The sequence below is a fragment of the Drosophila tropicalis genome, unplaced genomic scaffold, assembly GCF_018151085.1.
Source record: "Drosophila tropicalis isolate 14030-0801.00 unplaced genomic scaffold, ASM1815108v1 contig_845, whole genome shotgun sequence".
In the NCBI taxonomy this organism is placed as follows: domain Eukaryota; kingdom Metazoa; phylum Arthropoda; class Insecta; order Diptera; family Drosophilidae; genus Drosophila; species Drosophila tropicalis.
Window position 1 is genome coordinate 7250718 of NW_027173338.1, and position 18614 is coordinate 7269331.

The 18614-nt window shown below is 37.9% G+C and overlaps 4 protein-coding genes across 8 annotated transcripts in view; 2 read left to right on the forward strand and 2 right to left on the reverse strand.

Annotated features, from left to right (window-relative positions):
- The first annotated feature begins 1416 nt into the window (after positions 1-1416).
- Positions 1417-7167, forward strand: slam (slow as molasses). 4 transcript variants are annotated; one of them, XM_068294273.1, is made up of 4 exons: positions 1417-1558; positions 3200-3413; positions 3519-5229; positions 5295-7167. In XM_068294273.1, exons 3-4 carry the CDS (start codon positions 3535-3537, stop codon positions 7068-7070), a joined length of 3471 nt encoding a protein of 1156 aa, XP_068150374.1. In that variant the 5' UTR covers positions 1417-1558; positions 3200-3413; positions 3519-3534; the 3' UTR covers positions 7071-7167. The 4 variants fall into 4 exon arrangements, with proteins under 4 accessions (XP_068150374.1, XP_068150375.1, XP_068150373.1 ...); XM_068294274.1 differs by having other exon boundaries at positions 1447-1573; XM_068294272.1 differs by having other exon boundaries at positions 1490-1646.
- A 3905-nt stretch (positions 7168-11072) lies between these two features.
- Positions 11073-18614, reverse strand: part of DIP-epsilon (Dpr-interacting protein epsilon) — a 64165-nt gene continuing 56623 nt past the window's right edge. For both annotated transcript variants that reach the window (XM_068295132.1, XM_068295131.1), the window contains exons 8-10: positions 13490-13632; positions 11399-11542; positions 11073-11277 (exon numbers count right to left, since the gene is read on the reverse strand). In XM_068295132.1, coding sequence (XP_068151233.1) covers positions 11099-11277; positions 11399-11542; positions 13490-13632 — 466 coding nt within the window. In that variant the 3' untranslated portion in view covers positions 11073-11098. The remainder of the gene's footprint in view (positions 11278-11398; positions 11543-13489; positions 13633-18614) is intronic.
- Positions 14299-16516, forward strand: Nepl5 (Neprilysin-like 5). The gene has a single exon (XM_068295505.1). The coding sequence runs from the start codon at positions 14387-14389 to the stop codon at positions 16445-16447; it is 2061 nt and encodes a 686-aa protein (XP_068151606.1). The 5' UTR covers positions 14299-14386; the 3' UTR covers positions 16448-16516.
- Positions 16501-18591, reverse strand: Nepl6 (Neprilysin-like 6). Its single transcript, XM_068295506.1, has one exon. It carries the CDS (start codon positions 18588-18590, stop codon positions 16785-16787), a length of 1806 nt encoding a protein of 601 aa, XP_068151607.1. The 5' UTR covers position 18591; the 3' UTR covers positions 16501-16784.

Consider the following 18614-nt stretch of genomic DNA (forward strand, 5'->3'; position numbering starts at 1 on the left):
TATAATGGACTAGATTTTGGTACTTCGAGTTATTCGAGTTGTTCGATTTTTGAAGGGGGCTTGGCCATTGCGCCTTGGACTTTTGATACCCATGAGAAAGGAGGACAACAAACTGATTGATGGTAAGAGAGGAACAGAGAGAGAAATCATTCGAACTGCCGCCGGTCTACGTGGGACTTGTGGTTAATGCCTCCCAAAGGCATCTTATCAGCGTAAGCTATCAAAGGTCCATAAAGATCTTGGTCGGTTTTTGTGGTGAATTTGTCCAAGATTGTGAATTTTCAATTTTGTAGTATTCTTTAATAATTAAATTTCATTAAATCTAAACACTAAAGTAATCACATCTCATTTGATTTTAATTGATTGCATTTTAATTAAATTTCAATTTGGCCCCTTCTCCTACGCACACACACACACACACACACACACTCACTGATACATCCATTAGCGGCCCAGTAAAACTTTTATAAAACATAAATTAATAAATAACTTTTTAATAAGCGGCACTTTAAAAACAAGCAGCTCAACAATTTCATTGCCATAAATCAAAGTAAATGCAAAAATAATAAACAGGAAAAAAAGAAAATACATAAAATATATTTACTAAAAACAAAAATTGTACAAAAATATTGAAAAATGCTTTAAAAATTTGAACATGTGTTTTTGTGTGTGTCAAAGTGAAAGCCAGGCACAAATTATTTATATTAAAAATTTTCACTTTTTCGGGACACACCGAAAGAGAGATAGAGACAGAGAGAGAAAGCCGGAGAGAGATAGAGAGAGAAAGCGAGATGGGTAGAGAGAGAGGGAGACACATTCTCATATAGGCCACATACAGGCAAAGCGTTTGGCATAAAAGAAAATGGCAATTTAATTTATTAATTTATTAACAACGAGAAAAACGCGAAAATTAAAACCCCTATTGAGAGAAAGGCAGAGAAAGGAAGAACGAGAGAGAGAGAGAGCTGGATAGGGAGTTGGGTAAAGAATGCAAGTCGTTAACGGTTCAATAGCGAAAAGCAGAAAGGCCAAACACTTTTGCACATCGAATGCCATCAACAGTAAAAGGAGACAAGGACCCAGTTTGCCGCTTTGAATAACGAATTTCATATTTCATTTATGCTCCGGACACGGCCGAAATCTGAAAATCGCCACAGCCAAGTGATTCCAAGATACACTGCAATAAAATGGTAATAAGAAAACTATTAAAAACGAATGGGTAACTAAACTAAACTTTATTACGCATAAAAATCATTTGATGTACATATGTTGTTGATGTATACATGTTTTAGTTTTGATGTGACTCAATCAAATCTCGTCCATAGATAAATCAAAAAGCTTAATATGTCAGCACTAATTCCAAATTGATCTAGTTCTTATGACTTGTTCTTCACGAATAGCTGCAAAAGGCAGACTATAAAACAGATTTAGTTTTGCATTGCGAGTGGTTTAAAAGAGAGTATACAAAGAGTTTTAAAAAAGATTTTATTAATATTTGTTAAGAATTAAACAATAAACTTGTATTTTTAGTTGTATTTAAAATGTCTACATAATTAATGTAAAGTATAAACACGTATGTTGTTTTAAATATTAAAATTATATTAACTTAATGTGCAGTTAACCTAAGTTAACACTTTGACATTATGGTATGTGCAGATATAAAGAGGAACACATTTTTTTTTTTTTTTTTGGTAGTCCCCAGCCCAGCAAGGCTCCTCCTGGAAAGTTGATTTTTTCTTAGCATAAAGGTGATTTCAATGAGGAATAATACTATAGGAATTAAATGCAATTCAAAGTCTGTTAAATAATTGATTTTTTTTAACATTTTACATTAAATGTTCACTTTTACATTGAAACTTCGGAGATCCTTGAGCCACTTTTCCGCTTTTTCCCCATGGTCGCTTCTCCTTGCAGTTTTTCGCATCATTCACTGAGGCGTGTATTAAATATGTCTGCGGTTGATTTTTGGCCAACGCCAATGGAACAAGAAAAACTCTTGTATTTCTCTGCACTTGCTCCTCATTCCTCATATATTTTTGTTCTCTTTGGATTGAATTCCACTCTCAAGTTCCTGCAAAGTAATTCAATTCAATTTCCGACATACAAACGATATTAAAGTTATTGAAAGCGAAGCAAACAAACAGACAAAGACCAAAACAAAAAAAAAATGTGAAAAAAACCTTTTACTTTTTGTTCACCCATTGAGCTTTTGTTTGGCAAATTTGTTGTCTAGACAAAGTTCAACTAAGGGTGAATAGGTGGATAGATAGATGGATGGATGAGATGACTAGGACTATGGATCAAAGTTTTGCAGGCATGGAAATATGGCATATGAGCTATTAGCAAATTGGTATATTGGTCCATTTAAGGACTCGGCTGCAACACTGTCACAGTTGGCATTCAAATAACGAGGCATTTCCTTTTCAAACAACAAAAGTCATCATCAGGCATTCAATTCCAAAACTGATTTGCATATAACAAAAGTTTTCTCACCTGAGTGCCAAGCCAGAACCAGGTGTTGATGATGCTGACGATGTCTGCCATGACTCGCACCGCTTTCTTTTCCTGTCTTTGAATAGCGACAAGTCGCTACAATATGTGTGATTTTTATTGTGCCCCAGAGTATACGCTGGGGTCTTGTTAGAAATCCACATATTTCTTATTTTTGCACTTGCATTTCGTCCTTTTCGCTGCAATGAGAAGAACTTCTTATTTAATCAGCTTAAAAATTCTATGATGAGCTATGGGAATCTGCCACGATAAAGAAATATTTCAAATTATACAACAACAAACAAAATTAATGATTGCAAAAAATTAAAAGACTTTTTTTTCAATAAAATGGAAATCAAACACGTTTTTGATTTCGGTTACCCTCTGGAGAAGGAAGTTCGCGAAAAATGTATAACCAAACTTAATGACATGAGAAACAACTTTTTGTTAATTTGTCGCTTTTTCTGCTAAATAGGATTTTGATTTTCATTTTTGGTTTAACTTCTAGTGAAATGAGATGACATTTTATAAGGCTGTAAACCTTTTAAAATATATTTAATATGATTTTTGTAATTTCTAGAACTTTTTCCTTTTTGAAAGTACCTACTTTCCATAATGTTCGAGCATCTGCAATATTTTCATATAGATTTATTACCTTTCCACGACTAATATTTCGCAAACTGACTTACCTGTAATCCAAAATTCACAGGTCAGAATATTTTAAAGAGGCTGCGCGAAACCAATTAAAGGCACGCGAAAAAAGGAAAGCCCCAGTTCTGCAGCTGTATAAGGATTGGTCTACCTGATTATATATATCGGTTTTGTGGGATTAGCGGTGGATCATAAAGAAATTTACACGAAGTGAGGTGAACCATTTACCTGGCTAAATTACCTTTTCTTGGGTATATAAGCTCGGTTTTCGGGTGAGTATGACACAGTTACAAACTGAAACGTCTAACGTGAACAACTAGTGAGAAAATCTCTGTGAATAAAAGAAAAATGGTTCTAACCAACTCTACTCCGAATAGTAAGCCATCTGGTGAGATGATAGTGGACACAGCAGCCATGAATAGTGCCGATCTAAGTGAATTGCTTCAATTGAATGCCGAGATAGAGGAGAGAAGACGCTCCCATCCTTTGGGAGACGTGAGCAATGCTTGTGGCCTGCTACGTGCCAAAATGACCAGAGAGGAGCTCTTCGAGATCTCTTCGCTGGATGATGATCGCTTCCTAACAGCATTGGAGCATCAGAATTCATATGTGACACCATCCAAAGTTCAAATCACTGACTTGGACTTGTCGAGCATTGAGAATCTAATGAAATACTTTGATGAGGAGGTACCTGTTACACCAACCAAGTCACTGGAGGCATCGCGACGACTCAGCTGCACCGGTAAAGTGGCCAGTGCGATAGCCAAATTTGCCAACAATCAAGTGGAAGCGCCACCGAAAGTGAAATTGGGCGGTGGTAAAGTGAAGATCAACGAGTTGAAGCAGAAATACGAGCAACCAAATGCAGTAGAGCAACCCCAGGGCTCATCCAAGGGTGGGGCAGTTCACAAGTTGCCGATTAAGGTCAGGGAAATTGCCCAATTATTTAATACTAAGATCAATCAAGTGATGCGACGAACAGAGGAACCCCAATATGTGGCCCTGCAGAATGAACTGTCACCCGAGCCGAAACCTGTGCCTAAATCTCGCCTAGAATCGGGCACTTGCCTGGTAGCCGAAGATGTTTTCCGTGAGCTGAGTGTCAAGGATAAGGCATTGCTGTTTAACAAGTTTGTGGGCGATATGGCGGCCAAGCATCCTAAGTTTAATGTTCATGCCGCCGATCTGAAGGCTAAGGTGAAGAAACAAATGGCCAGGGGTGAGGTGATAGCCGAGCAACAAGCAAGTGTTAAAGATTTGGCCAAAGAGTTGGAGGCCAAGTGTGTGCTGCAGCAATGTACACCACCAAGACCAAACACATCTGGAATAATTAAGACGACCAAGAATGACGAGCACGAACAAAATACACCGGCCAGTCCATCTGCCCTTCACGTCAGCACATTGACAGTCATTCTTAAGCCCAGTCCGGAACGTCGTCCACCAAAAGCGAAACCAAGACGTCGCCTGGAGAGAAGCTGCAGCGAAACTCATCAACGGGAGAGCTCACAAAAACGCAATATCCATTCTATACGCAGTGTGCTGCCTACAGAGGCTTATGCTCCACCAAAGAAGATTCGCCGCACTCGTCAGGAGCGTTCTGGCACCGATATTCAGATGTTTTTTCAGAACGAACAACTCGAAACGCTTTTCTACAGTTGGCTTAGCTCTGAAAATGGTAAACTCTTTGACATAACCAGCGTATCCAATACGCAGGAGACTATTGAGATTGCCAGCGAAGAAGCCGAGGAGGCAGTGCAGGCAGAGCAGGAACAGGCCACGAACACCATGAACTCCACAACAAGTGAAGTCACACAGCGTTCTGCTGTCGAAAGACTCCTTGAAGAGGCCATTGCCAAACTGGAAATGGAAAGCAAAGTAAAGGAGGAAGCTCATGTGGAGGAAAAAGAGGTTGATACAGCCACCGAGGTTGTGGCCACTCCCCGTAAACCTAAACGTAAAGCACCACCAATTCCGGCACCACGACCAAGTTTGGCTCAAACCCAATCCAGCTGCATAACCTCTAGCAGTTCTAGTTGCAAGCATTCTGAGGCTGAGGAAAGTGAATCGGGCTTGTCTACACTACCCAAGGTAAGTCCCATCTATAATGTTTTAAATCTGAATAGTATGCTAATATTTTATAATCTGCTCCACAGATAACCAGTGATGAATCCCAGCCCGAAATGCCCAAGGAGGAAAAACAGTCAACTGAATTTGATTTTCCCAAGCCCCAGCGACCACCACGTAAGAAGAAAATGCGTCGCACTCTCACCTGGAAGAAGGAGAACTCCATTGTGGAGGCCACAGCCAATGCTATTACCTCTACCGATTCTGATTCAGATTACAAATCCAATTTGGGAGTGGCTAACAAGAAAAAGCCCATTAATATTCCAATGCCAGAGCAAAGTTTCATTGAGTTGGACAAGTCTCTGATGCGTCATGTGAATTCGCCCAGAAAAATTAAATCCGCTTACACCTTGACCGTGATGTCTTCGCCTTCGCCCAATGCGGATAGTGATCAATCGCCAGCCCAAACACCACGCAATTCGTTGGATCAGCGGCAACGGGATAGTTTCATAGATCAAGGATTTGAGACGTGCTCCAATGATAACAGTCCTCTGAGGCGTACCTCTCTCAATTTGAGTTCCTCAAAGCCCTCTGGATTCTCTACACCTGTCAAGGGAAGAGTACAGTCAGCAGCCCAACAACAGCTCTTCAGTCCCATAGTCAATCAGGAGCGTGCCGCTCGCCGCAGTTCCTTGGCCATGCAAGTGATCAAGGAGGATCATCCTTTGGATTTGGGAGATACATCCAGTGCACCCAACACACCCTGCAGTGAGAGGGAATTCTTCGCCAATGCCCCCACAATGGAAATGAACTCAACCCAAGAATTGGATGCAGCCAAGCAGCAGCAGCATTCAATGTTTTGGATTTGCGCCGGAGATTTTACGGTGTCACTGGAGATCTACCATAATACATTTGACCGGTTGCGTTTGCTCTATGAGATCTTCACTCAGAAGAGTTGGGAATCACGAGATTTGGCCTTTGGTATCGATGGACACAAATTCACCAGGCAAGGAGCAGCAACCGAAACCAAGTGTTCTCTACCAGAAAGACCGCCCAGTGTAAAGGGTTGCTCTCATTATTGGTTCGCCAGTGGAGATCTGGCAGTGCCCTTCAGTGGCAAGCACATGCCCAGCGACAAAGTGGAGAGGCTCTTCCAGTTTCTAGCCAAAGAGTTGGACGATCTTGTAGACCTACGTTTCGGTGTGGATCAGATTGAGTTCAGCAGTGTACCAGAATTCTGCTACAACACACCAAAATTCTCCATCGAAAGCAGCTACAGCATGTTGGTGGGTCTTCAGACTGGCAACAGCAACGGCTTAGAGGGTCGCAGCAAGTATGCTTGGCCAAATACACAGCACAATACCACCCAAAGTGCCATCAAAACGAGCGATCTAGATCAAACTGAATTTGAGTCTGATAGTTTTAGCAACAATAGCGGTCGCCTATCATTTTCCCCAGAAATGTTCTCCATTGATTACGAAGCTGTGCCCTTGGATGATCTGTTTGAGAAGAAGATTGCCACTCCCATGAGCATGCCGCAAATGTTGCAAACACTGCAGCAGCAGCAAACCAAACTGAAGAATGTGGAGGAACGCATTCGCAGCTACTCAAAACCTTCAAATCTGGTCGATGACTCACTCGAACATTGCCGCAATACACCCGAATATGTTCACAAATTGCGAGGCATCATTCGTGCCATTGACAATATTGGCAAGGATAATGGTTTCCGCACTTGCTCCATGGAACAGCTGGAGAGCTTTATGTACTTCTTAAGTGAATATGCGGATGTTTGTCTGGCCAATTGTAGCGATCACATGGATAAGATACTTGATACTCTGCTCGATAGACGTGCTGTGGCCGTTTAAAAACAATACCGACTCCAAATCTAACTTTACTCACATCTATATATATATATAATGATATACAAATTTTTTTAATATTAGTTTAAGTGTCAACATTTAATGTTCAAACAAATATTTTACTCTGTAATAAACTTTTTAAAGAAAATTTAAACAAATGTCTGCCTACTTTTGAAATTTTTTGTCATCTACTTTTAGGAGGTGAAATGAATTTGATGTTGTATAATTTTATGATGTATCTTATTCTTTGTTCGGAAATCAAAAATAAACATTTGGTAATCTATTTTACATATAATTTTGAACTATGTTCAATTAGTAAATGAAACAAAATCAATCATGCACATCTTACGATATGCACTTTATTCAAATTTCCATTATCCTCTCTCCTAAAAAAGCCTAAAAGTACTTAAACTCAAATGCCTAGTCAGCATTTTTTTTGATATTTGCTTTGCTTCCATATGCCAAGTGAGCGATGAACAATGCAGAGTGCATACTCTCACGTTTCTTGGCAAAATATTTACCTTGGGGTTTTTATCTTAGTCGTCTTAGTTTCCTTTTTTTTTTTGTGTCAGTGACCATTCTCTTGTGTTTATCCTCGACAAGTAACAACGTATCCTTTAGTTGTTGTTCAATTGCAGATGCAATTGCAGTTGCTGTCGAGAATCAACTGCCTTTAGGTCCAATAGCAATTTCAAGTAGCCAAAGTGCTGCACAAACACGAAATCAAATAAAATGTGAAATCTTTACTCTGACATTACATTGAGCATTTTCTGCAGTTTGATTTGGTCATTTTGCCTTCAAGTTGCAATGTTATGGCTACCATGTATGTACATATATCTGCATTATATTGGACAAACTGTTTGTTAGCCATCAATAAAAAGTGTTAAATAGTAATTGCTCCAATTGTAAGGTTGTAAATATTGATTTCCTATTGACATGACCCACAGAACACTTTCAATATTTTGTTTAAACACTTTCGAAGGCTATTTCAATTTTAGTTGGACATTTTGAACTTCTAGCGAAGACTTCTTGTGTCAAGTCAAATTTTGTGGGGTCCTTTACAAGTTAACATACAAGAAAAACGTAGATACTATGATACGTAGACTATTTTCTTTATTTTTTCTTTGGCCATTATAAAATCTAACGTTAGACGTTAGGTTTGATCTGTATAGTATAAGGCTAAGTTTTAAATATAAGTTATTTGTATGTTTAAGTTGATTTTGAAAGCGATATGTGATATACTTTGATGTAACTTTTTAAGATGTTGAATACATTTCATTGAGGTTAAAAACTTTATGATATTGTAATATAGAATTGAACATCGGCTCTCTTGATCCCATAGGCATGCCAGCTAGTAAATAAAGCATATTGTCCTTCAGGAACTGGCAAGACTGTAACCAGTTGATAATTTAAAAACTCAGCTGTTAACTTTTCCAAAACGAGATCGTCCTATTAAATTTTTCACGATTATTGATATATTTTCCGAGCACCCTTTGCATAAAAATCACTTACATTAAATGGACAAGTGTGGTTCATATTGGAGTGGGATTTGATAAAGTCATAAAAGTAATTAACAACCAAATTCTTATTTTGGGAAGCCAAAAATTTGCAAGCGTCGAATGTGATATTATATAGAAATGGTTTATAGCCATTTAGTCGTTTCAACACAGATAAATTGATCTAAAATGAATTCATCGTCAGGGTAGATCATTTTTCTATAATATAATTTAGAAACACTTACTGAAACCCTATCCACGGGCTTTTTAAACAAGTTTACTTTGAGGGATATATATTTGTACGTACGATTCACCGCTTTGATATGACAGTATTCAAATACTGCGAATTCTTTGTCGATTGGAATGCATTTTAGGTTTGTAAACTCCACCAGCGAATTGATCTTGAAGTGAAGTAATGAATATTTTATGTAATTTTGATATAATGGTGATTACCTGGTCTATTTGATAGACCATAACCGCAATCGCCATTGAGCAATAATATAATAGATTCATCTGTTCAGCTCTCAGTTAAAACTTCGATTAAAAGTGAAATGGCTCCAAATGTCTATTTTTGTCATAAGTCAATCAACCGTTGAGGACAATTTAAAAAGTCATTACTGAACCTAAAAACCATTTCAAATTTCTAAAATGTAGTTTGTCGCTATAAAATATAGAAAAATCATTGAGAGCATTGTCATTTATAGTCAATTCTAGAACCCAATAAATAAAAACTTCATAAATACTTTTGTTGTAGCTTTTTCTGTTGTATTTGTTTTTTCATTTTTTTGCATATGAAGCAATCGGAAATATATTTTTCTGTGTTTTAAGTGTCCCATAATTTTTAATCATTTTTTGCTGGGACTCATTTTCCATTTAATGTACATTATCACTCTTATCATTAAGAAACACAAAACTAAAGCCTATGATATATGTTATGTATATGTATGTATTTATATATATATGTATATATATATGTATTATATATATAGTTGGCATCTGGATGTTTGTATTTGTTAGAGTTTATCCATTTTGCTTTTAGGGATAAGTAAGTGTTACGTATTTATGTAAATATGCTTTGATGGGAGTTGAAAATAATGGTCAACTAACTTAATTGTCAACATGGGAATATTTGGTTAGCCTTCATTTGTGTTATGCAATATGCTTTTTGGTAATGATTATTCCCATCATATAAATGTTTTTTTTTTTAGCGGATAGTGGATGTTTTTTTTTTAAACATTCTTGTTTCTATGCAGGGTGAACTATATTAATGCAATTCACAATGTTTTTTTTTATCGATTTAGAAGTTGTCAGATCAATAAAGAAATAAATTAAATAATTATTCTGATTTATTTGGATTGCATTTATTTCGTAGTTCCTAAAAGTATGCTATGAAAAGCGAAGAATTCATTTATGTCCTGAAAATGTAAAAATATCGAATGAATATTGTGTAATGCCTACTAAAACAATAAGAAAATAATTATAAATAAATAATTTTTTAATTTATAAGTTAATGATTTGCATTTAGATGGTTCATTCTGCTGCCTATTTTTAAAGAAATTCAAGCGACATGTTTCTTGTTTTGGTTTTCCTTTTTTTGCATTTCTTATAACGAGTACATAATTTACAATTTGCAGTGGCTCTTAGAATTGTGTTGTTGTTGTATGTGTGTGTGAGTGTGTGTGCATATTTACAATACATGAGATGAGAGTGTGTGAGTGTGTGTGAATGCTCTTTTACGGTTATGTATTCGGGGTTGTGTTAACAATTTGGCAACATTTTAAACGTATTTTGTTTTTTTTATTTGGCATGCAATTTTTTATTTTAATTAATTTATGTTTCCACTAACTAACCAGGATGAGAGTCGGCTGCCTTCCGCATTTTATTACTTTTTTTATTAGTTTGTCTAAATATTTATATGCATTTCATACTCTTTCCCCAACGGGTCTCTAAACATTTCTACCAAAATTAAAGAGGATATCTATAAAAAATCAATAAACTTTGAAAATTTTATAGTTATAAATTGCAATAATAGAAAGTATTCGAAAATCAAACGGAATAATTTTTAAAATTTTAAGTTAGTTGATTCCAATAAGAATTTCCATATTCTATTTCATTTCCATTTAGCTTTACACATCCATTAAAAAGGAAAGAGTATTTCAGTGCTGTGTTTGGAGATGAAAACTTTTTGCTTATTTAATTGAATGCTTTTTGTTTTGCCCCAAAGCGTTTTTAATAATGTTAGCTCATAGTTTAGTTGCTGTTATTTGACTTTTTACGCAGAGTCAAATCAAATAAATGTTTTTAAAAATGGAAACCCATAGAGAAGAGAAATTAATGGTAATAACTGCGTTTGCATTTGTTGTTAATCTGCTTAATTAAGTACAAATTCGTTAGCTGATTTATTTATCTGGTTGTTTGCCACTCCATTCGGTTCGAGTAGTTGCATTCATCTTTCATCATCTTTATAGTTTTAATGGCACTTTTATAAAAAACACTTTAATAATTTCGTTCCTTTTGCTTGTGGATAACTCTTCCTTTCTAATGCGGCTGCAGCAGGACCATTGGAAGCCAACAGAGTGCCAACAATTGATAGGCTAAATGGTTACGCTCACCGCTGGCCTTGTCCTTGGACCAGTCATAGCCTTTCGGATTGTTGCCCGTTAGCTTCTGTTCGGATTTGCCAATCTCATTTAAATTCGATTGATACTTGATGCCCACTGCAACCATAAATAAGCATAGAATGCAAAAACAAAACGATGGAAAGAGTATTCCAATTGGATTAGAAGTGGGAATGTCGCCCAATGGGCCATCATAAACAATGCATTCGAAAATACTCACATTTATCAATCACAATCACCGGATTCGTTGGCCCGCCATCAGCATCGAGAATGCTATTAATGGGCGTGTTTGTTGTCGCCGAGGTCGTTGTGCGCCGCAATGTTGTGGTTGTGGGCGGCGGCTGTGTTGTGGGCGGGCTCGACACTGTGGAATGGTGGAAAAGTTGCATTTTGAGTGGCACAAATTAAACGATTCAAGTAATACAAGGGCATCATAATGAAAATAATCTCCAACTGACTAATCAAATCGATATTAACTGAATTCAAACTTAAACTCGCCAATATGTTGAGCCATGAAACAAAGGATCAAAACTCTTTAACAGATATTTCCTATTAATTTAGGTCACCTTAATAATAATACATTTTTGAATGTTTTAAGTCTTAATAAAGTTTCTTCAAAGAAAAATCTGAACTTTACTCTTTTTTTTTTTTGCCTTAAGGATTCAGTTTATTGCGGAAGGTTTTTTCAACTCGAACTCGTAAATTCACTTTCTTTGGCTTTTGGCTTGCCTTTCGTTTTCAATTTCTTAGCTTTCTCCAGAGAGGGAGAAAGAACATGATACAATTTTTTTTGCCGCTCGATTGGGCGGATAGGTCTTCCTTGAACATTATTGACGACAATTTGTAGAGGAAATTTATGGGTCTTGGCCGTTTGGCCTTGCCTTGCCTTGGCTTGGCGCTTGACTGGGAAGCCAAAAAAGGATTTTCCCAGTTTCAGTTCCCTGTGGGCTGACCACTTAATAACATTGTCACAGGTTCATTGTTCTCATTGTGTGTGTGTGTGTGTGAGAGAGTGAGTGTGTTTGGGTGCTATCATTATTGGCAACGCTTCTATTATTATCAGCTGCTTCACTGGGCCATTGTTACCTTTAATTGGTCGAGCGACACTCACTTCCGAGCTCAACGAACCCATTTCCCCCATTTCCATTGTTGTCGTTTGGTTTCATTTTTTATATATGGTGAATCCATCCACATATATATATATATATAAATTAACTTGTCGCGCATTGACAATTTCTGTTGGCCAAGGCCTTTTATTGCTGCACGGATATTTTATATTGTTTTATGAACTTTTATTTTCCGGATTGACCATATTGGCAAGATACGTTTGCTTTAATAGCCACGGGAGTGATTTAGCAAATTGACAGATTATTGGCATTTTATTGGCCTAGGATCAATTTTAATTGCCAAAAAGGATGTGGCAAATAGAGTTATGGAGCATTGGCTATGTAGTAAGCTGCGTTAACTGGGGCAGTGACATTTGGCTTACTCAGAGAGTTATATTCACATGGATAAGCAAAGTGATTGATTCAAACACATTGAGAGAATATCTTTACTGGAAGGACTAAGGCCACAAAATAATCTCCAAAAGTCATTGAAAGACTTATGTAACCACAATAAAGTCATCAACTAGTATTATTTAAGCCACAATCATTGGATGAATTTCATAACGTATACGCATAGTGTGCCAGGTAGGTAGAAAGAGAATTATAATGAATTAGCTGCGAATTTAAGTTAAGTAATTGAGAAATTTTTAACTAGAAGCATCACTTTCATATAAAGATTATTTTAATAAAATAAATCAGAAAGACAAAATTATAATCACCCTTTAGTATTATGTATATATACATATATGTATTTCTTCTAAGGCCGTATTATGATTCATTGATATTCTATGGAATACTTTTTCATTATAGAAATTTGTAGCTTTGCACTTGCTGAATTTTAGAAGATAAGAGTAAATATTTGTTTATTGTGTTAAGTTGCCAGAGTGAAAACTAATCACATCATTGTCTATAGTGGCCTACATGAGCTGAATGTGAACCAAATAGCCACACACACTATAAATACACACACACACACATATATGAAGTTTGCACGAAGCGTTGCCATAATTAAAGCCACAAAATATGGAGTTTTGAATTTCCAACTAGATACTACAATGGAAAACCCAAATTACACATTAGACAGGCGCCTCTTGTTATTTATACATTTTGATGTCCTCTTCTGCCACATTCCCCGTTTTAGGCAGTGCCGGGCCAATATTAAAAAATATAAATAACACATTTTGTCCTGTCTCATATACACTTACTATAGAGTTTTATATTGCCATCCATGTCGCCGCGAGGATTTTTGGCGACACATTTATAGTTGCCATAATCGGTGCCCTGGACATTGGTAATTGTCAGTCGCATGGTTGCCTTATACGATGGATGACCAGGAATGGTTTCGGTTCTGAAAAGATGCAACAACAAATGAGAGATAAAACGGAATTATTTACAATATTTAAGCAAGTTCAATGACAGTAAATTGCGTTGTTTTCAGTCGTTCTCTGCCTCGCACTGTAGGTCAGTGAGAATATTTTGAGAATCAAATACAGACACGATGAATAGAGAGTAGGAAAGTCAACATGATAGAGAGAGTGCGATAGAGAGATTAAGAGAGAGACCAAGAGCATTCTCAATGAACAGCAATCAGAAATCAAGGCCAAGGTGAAACTGATAAGCACACAAGCAAATATACACGAAATGGCCAATTAATTCTAATTACATTGCGACCCGGCATAGAATGGCACATTGGCACAAATGTAACCCGGGAATGTCCCTCCTTTTTCCAAAGAATTCTCAAACGCAAAACCTTTAAAACTAATAGTCTACCTGTTAAATACCCTCACGAGCCCTTATGCAATTTCACTGGGCAAGCTCGGATGTCTAGACCGACAACAATATAAAAGCTTCCTTTCAAAATTATACTGAAAAGTTTCCTTTTTTGATGACCTCAGGTCTACTTATATTTGATCACATAAGTTTTTTGAAGCGTCTTTTAACCACTGTGCAGTTTGCGCGATGATGACTGACAGGTGCAGCTACATACATATGTATCTAGTTGAGAGACATTTGTCGTAGATACTTAGTTTCGGGTACTCTAGGCTTGGGATTAGACTTGATCTCTGATCCCGGGCCAGTTACAATTTGTCACAGTTGGACACATGATGCTAAAGCTAAGTCTGGTTACCTGGTTACTTTGTTCGCTGGCCTGGCGTACTACGCCCACCAATTGCCGTCAAACCCGCCCACCATTAACAATACAACAATTGCTAGCCACCCAACTGGAAAGCTATATGGATACTAAAGCACGACCATGTGAGAATTTCTATCAATATGCCTGTGGCAATTGGCAGCTGCAGCAGGATCAAGAGCATCAGGAGCAACATCAGCCACGTGAACATGCACAACTATTGCCCAGTGACACCTTGGAAGTGCTCGATCATAGTATAAATCGTCAATTGGAAGTTGTATTGCGTCGAAATTTCAACAGCACAGCGGACGAGATGGAAGATGAATCATCAGCGATTATCTATGAGAAACTGCGTCATTATTATCGTTCGTGTAAACGGCTGAAGCCCTACAATTTAAAGAAATATTTGCAATTGCTGACACCAGGAAACGAAACGCATTGGCCTCTTTTAAGTAGGAGTTGGAAGAGAGAAAATTTCAATTGGCTTCAAACGCTGGGAAGATTACGTCTCTATGGCCTTAATGGAGTGCTGATAAAAGAACAGATTCTACCCCGCTGGGATGATTCAGTTAGCTATAGCATATATGTAGATAAGCCAAATCTGATGGAAACCTCACCCATGGGCGAAGGGGCCATGATAGAGCTGCTTTTGGATATAGGACAGACGAAGAGAGTGGCTAATCTCTTGGCCCGTCAAGTGGATATCTTTGAAAGAAAGCTGCAGCGATTGCAGGAACTGGAAGATGATGAGGGACCCAAAGAAATGCAATTAATCTATCTGGAGGAATACATGCCCGAATTGGAGTGGCTTAGCTATATGAGAGAATTACGTAGAGATGAGGAATTGGACAAGGAGTCAACATTAATTATTCAGAATATACCCTATATGAGAGCCTTGCATCAGTTGATCCAAAATCAGTCACGAGAGACTGTCTGCAATTATATAATGCTCAAACTATTGAGTTTTCTAAAGCAACATGGACCCGAAGAAATCTCGAAAGCCGAATGCATTGGCAGCCTAAGAAGAGCCATGCCCTTGGCAAGTAGTTGGTTAATTGGACAGAGATTCCATCACACAAGCAAAGAATTAAACATACAAAAGCTTTTTAGAAAACTCAAGAAACGTTTTGATGGCATATTGAAAGAGAATCGTCTAACTCTGCCATCAAATATAATAGAGCTTTTAAGGGACAAATTGCAAAAGATGCGTCTCCAGGTAGGTTATGCTCAACTGAATGATACCCCCTACATAGAAAGTTATTATGAGGGTACCGAACTTGCCACTAACAATTTCTATGCCAACCAATTGAGCTTATTACGTTTGCGAGTAGAGCAAAGCCATCAGCTATTAACATCTTCAATATTGGCCACAGATTTGGGTAATATCAGTTATCTTGTGGAGTCCTGGCAGTCCAGCAGCTCTTCTCCGTTCTATGTAAAGCCAAGAAATTTGGTTGTAGTTCCCTTTGGAATGCTTCATTTACCCATCTGGCATAGCAACATGAGTTCGATGCAACAACACGCTGTCCTGGGATTCGCTCTGGCCCATGAACTGATACATGGCTACGATACATCTGGTATTGATTACGATAGTCTTGGCAACATTATGGGTCCCAGTGAGGAAATATCGGGTAATCAACGTTTCATGCAGGGCATGAATTGCCTGCAACAACAATTGGCTACAGGATCACGATCTCTCAATGAAAAGTTGGCCGACTACGAGGCATTACGTCTGGTGTATGAGACATATTTTGGTTCACATAGCCTTCATCATCATCGTAAGCCGGATCCAGAGCCCAGAGATCCTTTACTTCCTCAATTCAGTCAACGTCAATTATTTTTCATTAGCTTTGCTCAATTCTTTTGCGGCAAATTGCAAAGTTTAAGCCTTCAGACGACATCCCATCTTGAGCACGCCGTCGATGAGCTAAGAGTCCTGCAAACTTTGGCCAATTTCGAGGAGTTTTCACGAGAATTCGGCTGCGAGAGAAAAACTAAAATGCAGGCCAGGCAACGGTGTCGCGTGTGGTAATACCAAAAATTAAAACCCATAAAAATGTAGATAAATATTGATCAATAAATCAATAATTTAAAATCACAAGAGTTTATTTAATTTACGTTCTTAGTAACATGAAAATGAAAATGTTTAGAAAAATATTTGAATTTTCTGAGAAATTTGATTAACTACTTGTATCATCACCATAGACGACATTTATCCCTCGGATGCATATCATCTCGACCCTGACGACAGCCATAGACCTCGGCGAATGGTGAAAAATGCATCAATGTTTGTTTTAAACGCATCTCATCGGAATCATGATCCTCGAATTCAAAAATATTCGTATTGCCGCAAAAGAATTGTGCAAAATTTAAAAAAAGAGCTTTCGCAATGAAATCTCAGTGAACTTGGGTTGCTCCCGGCTATAAGTGCTTCCAGGTCCAAAATACGTATCATAGGCCAACCGAATCCCTGTTATGTCTGCCATGCGTTCATCCAAGTAATCTGTTTCATCACGATTCATGCAATCCATACTGGCCTCAAAGCGAGAGCTTTCCAGGATTCTAACACCTACGTCACTACTACTGCCGTTTGCGTCATAGATTATTCCGCCGTTCACAAAGCCGTGCATCACTTCGTGGGATAGCATGAAACCCAAGAGACTGACCTTAAATATGTCATGACTGTGCAGTCCAAAAACTGGCTCCTGAAGAATCCCATAGGGCACTATAACAAGATTCTGGCGCAGCATATAGTATGGAGTGGAGCTGAGGGACGACTCTGCATCAGCAACATAGAACATAAACTGATTCATCGGGTCGGGAAAGTTGAGTTGCAAAAGCCATTGATGTGTTCGAATCTCTAGCAATTTTAAATGTCTGGCCGCATAGTCCAAATGGGGAAAAGGCAAGTCGAAATCTTTGTAGACATTCTGTACAAAAGTCCTGTGATCCAGATTCTTGGGCAGGTTTCCAATGTTGATGTCCATTTCATTTAGCTTTTCAGTGACCATTGTTCGTTGTGGTACCTTCAAGCGCAAGCGATTTTGCCTCACTTGATTTATAAACTGAGACCGAATTTGATTGAAAATTAAATGAACCTCATCTTGATATTTCTCAAATTGCCCAGGCTCAAAGAAATGTTCCCGATAGAGTAGATTCATTGCAAAGTTCATATTAATACGTAAGTCCTTAATGCAATCAATCGCTTCATCACTGTCCATGCTATCCTCTTGGGTATGCATTACGAAACGCAGCATCAGATAGCTGGCGATCAATTCAGAGTCCATAAAATTGATCAAATTTATAAGTTGTACAAAATAATCCACATTTTGTATTTGGACTTTGTAATTTAATGAAACTGGATGCCCTAAGAGAATTTCCATATATCGTCGCCAATTGCCACCAGTCAGACGTTCCAATTCTATAATAGTCAAGTCATCATTGGGCTCATCTTCAACCTCAGCTAAATCTCTTACGGCCGTTTCAAATTTCTTCAGAGCTCTAGCTAATCCTGCTGCGGATTCCATGCTTACTCCCAATTGCATTAACATCAATCTGGTGCGCAAAGGACCCTTCAGTCTTTCCGATTTCTCAGCAAATCTTGGCTTATCAATATCGATCATATACTTTCTACCATCTAATTGGTCTGGTAATACTTCCACTTTAATCAAGACATTAGACAAGCCATAGCGACGCAAACGGGCCAGAGTTTCCATCCATTTGAAATCATCTTTGCGCCAAACTTGCGATTGCCCGGCAAATTGTGGCCATGAAAGATTTTTGCCCGGGGGCACCAGTTCCAGATAATGAATGGAATTGCGTGTTGAAAGCGGTGCCATGCGACATGTTTGATAGAATCCCCAGACCTGCTTCTCCACATGTGTCAGAGATTCCATTGAACGCAGACTAAGTTCATCCATTAGAGTTACAAATTTCTTATTTACTTGGTAATCCGTTTGTGTGGTTATCTCGCTGAATGGATCAAGTTTGTGAACGTGTTTATATTTACCACAGGCATATTGATAGTAATCTTCACACGCATTATTACTCTCATTTACATAGCTGAGTATGGTATTTAGTAATTGATTATTTGAATTTTTCTGACTCTGAGCTTCACTTTCAATACCTATTAAAAGCGCTACGAGTAAAAGAAAACACGTCTTAACTGTACCCATATCGCAAGGCAAACTGTTGACTCC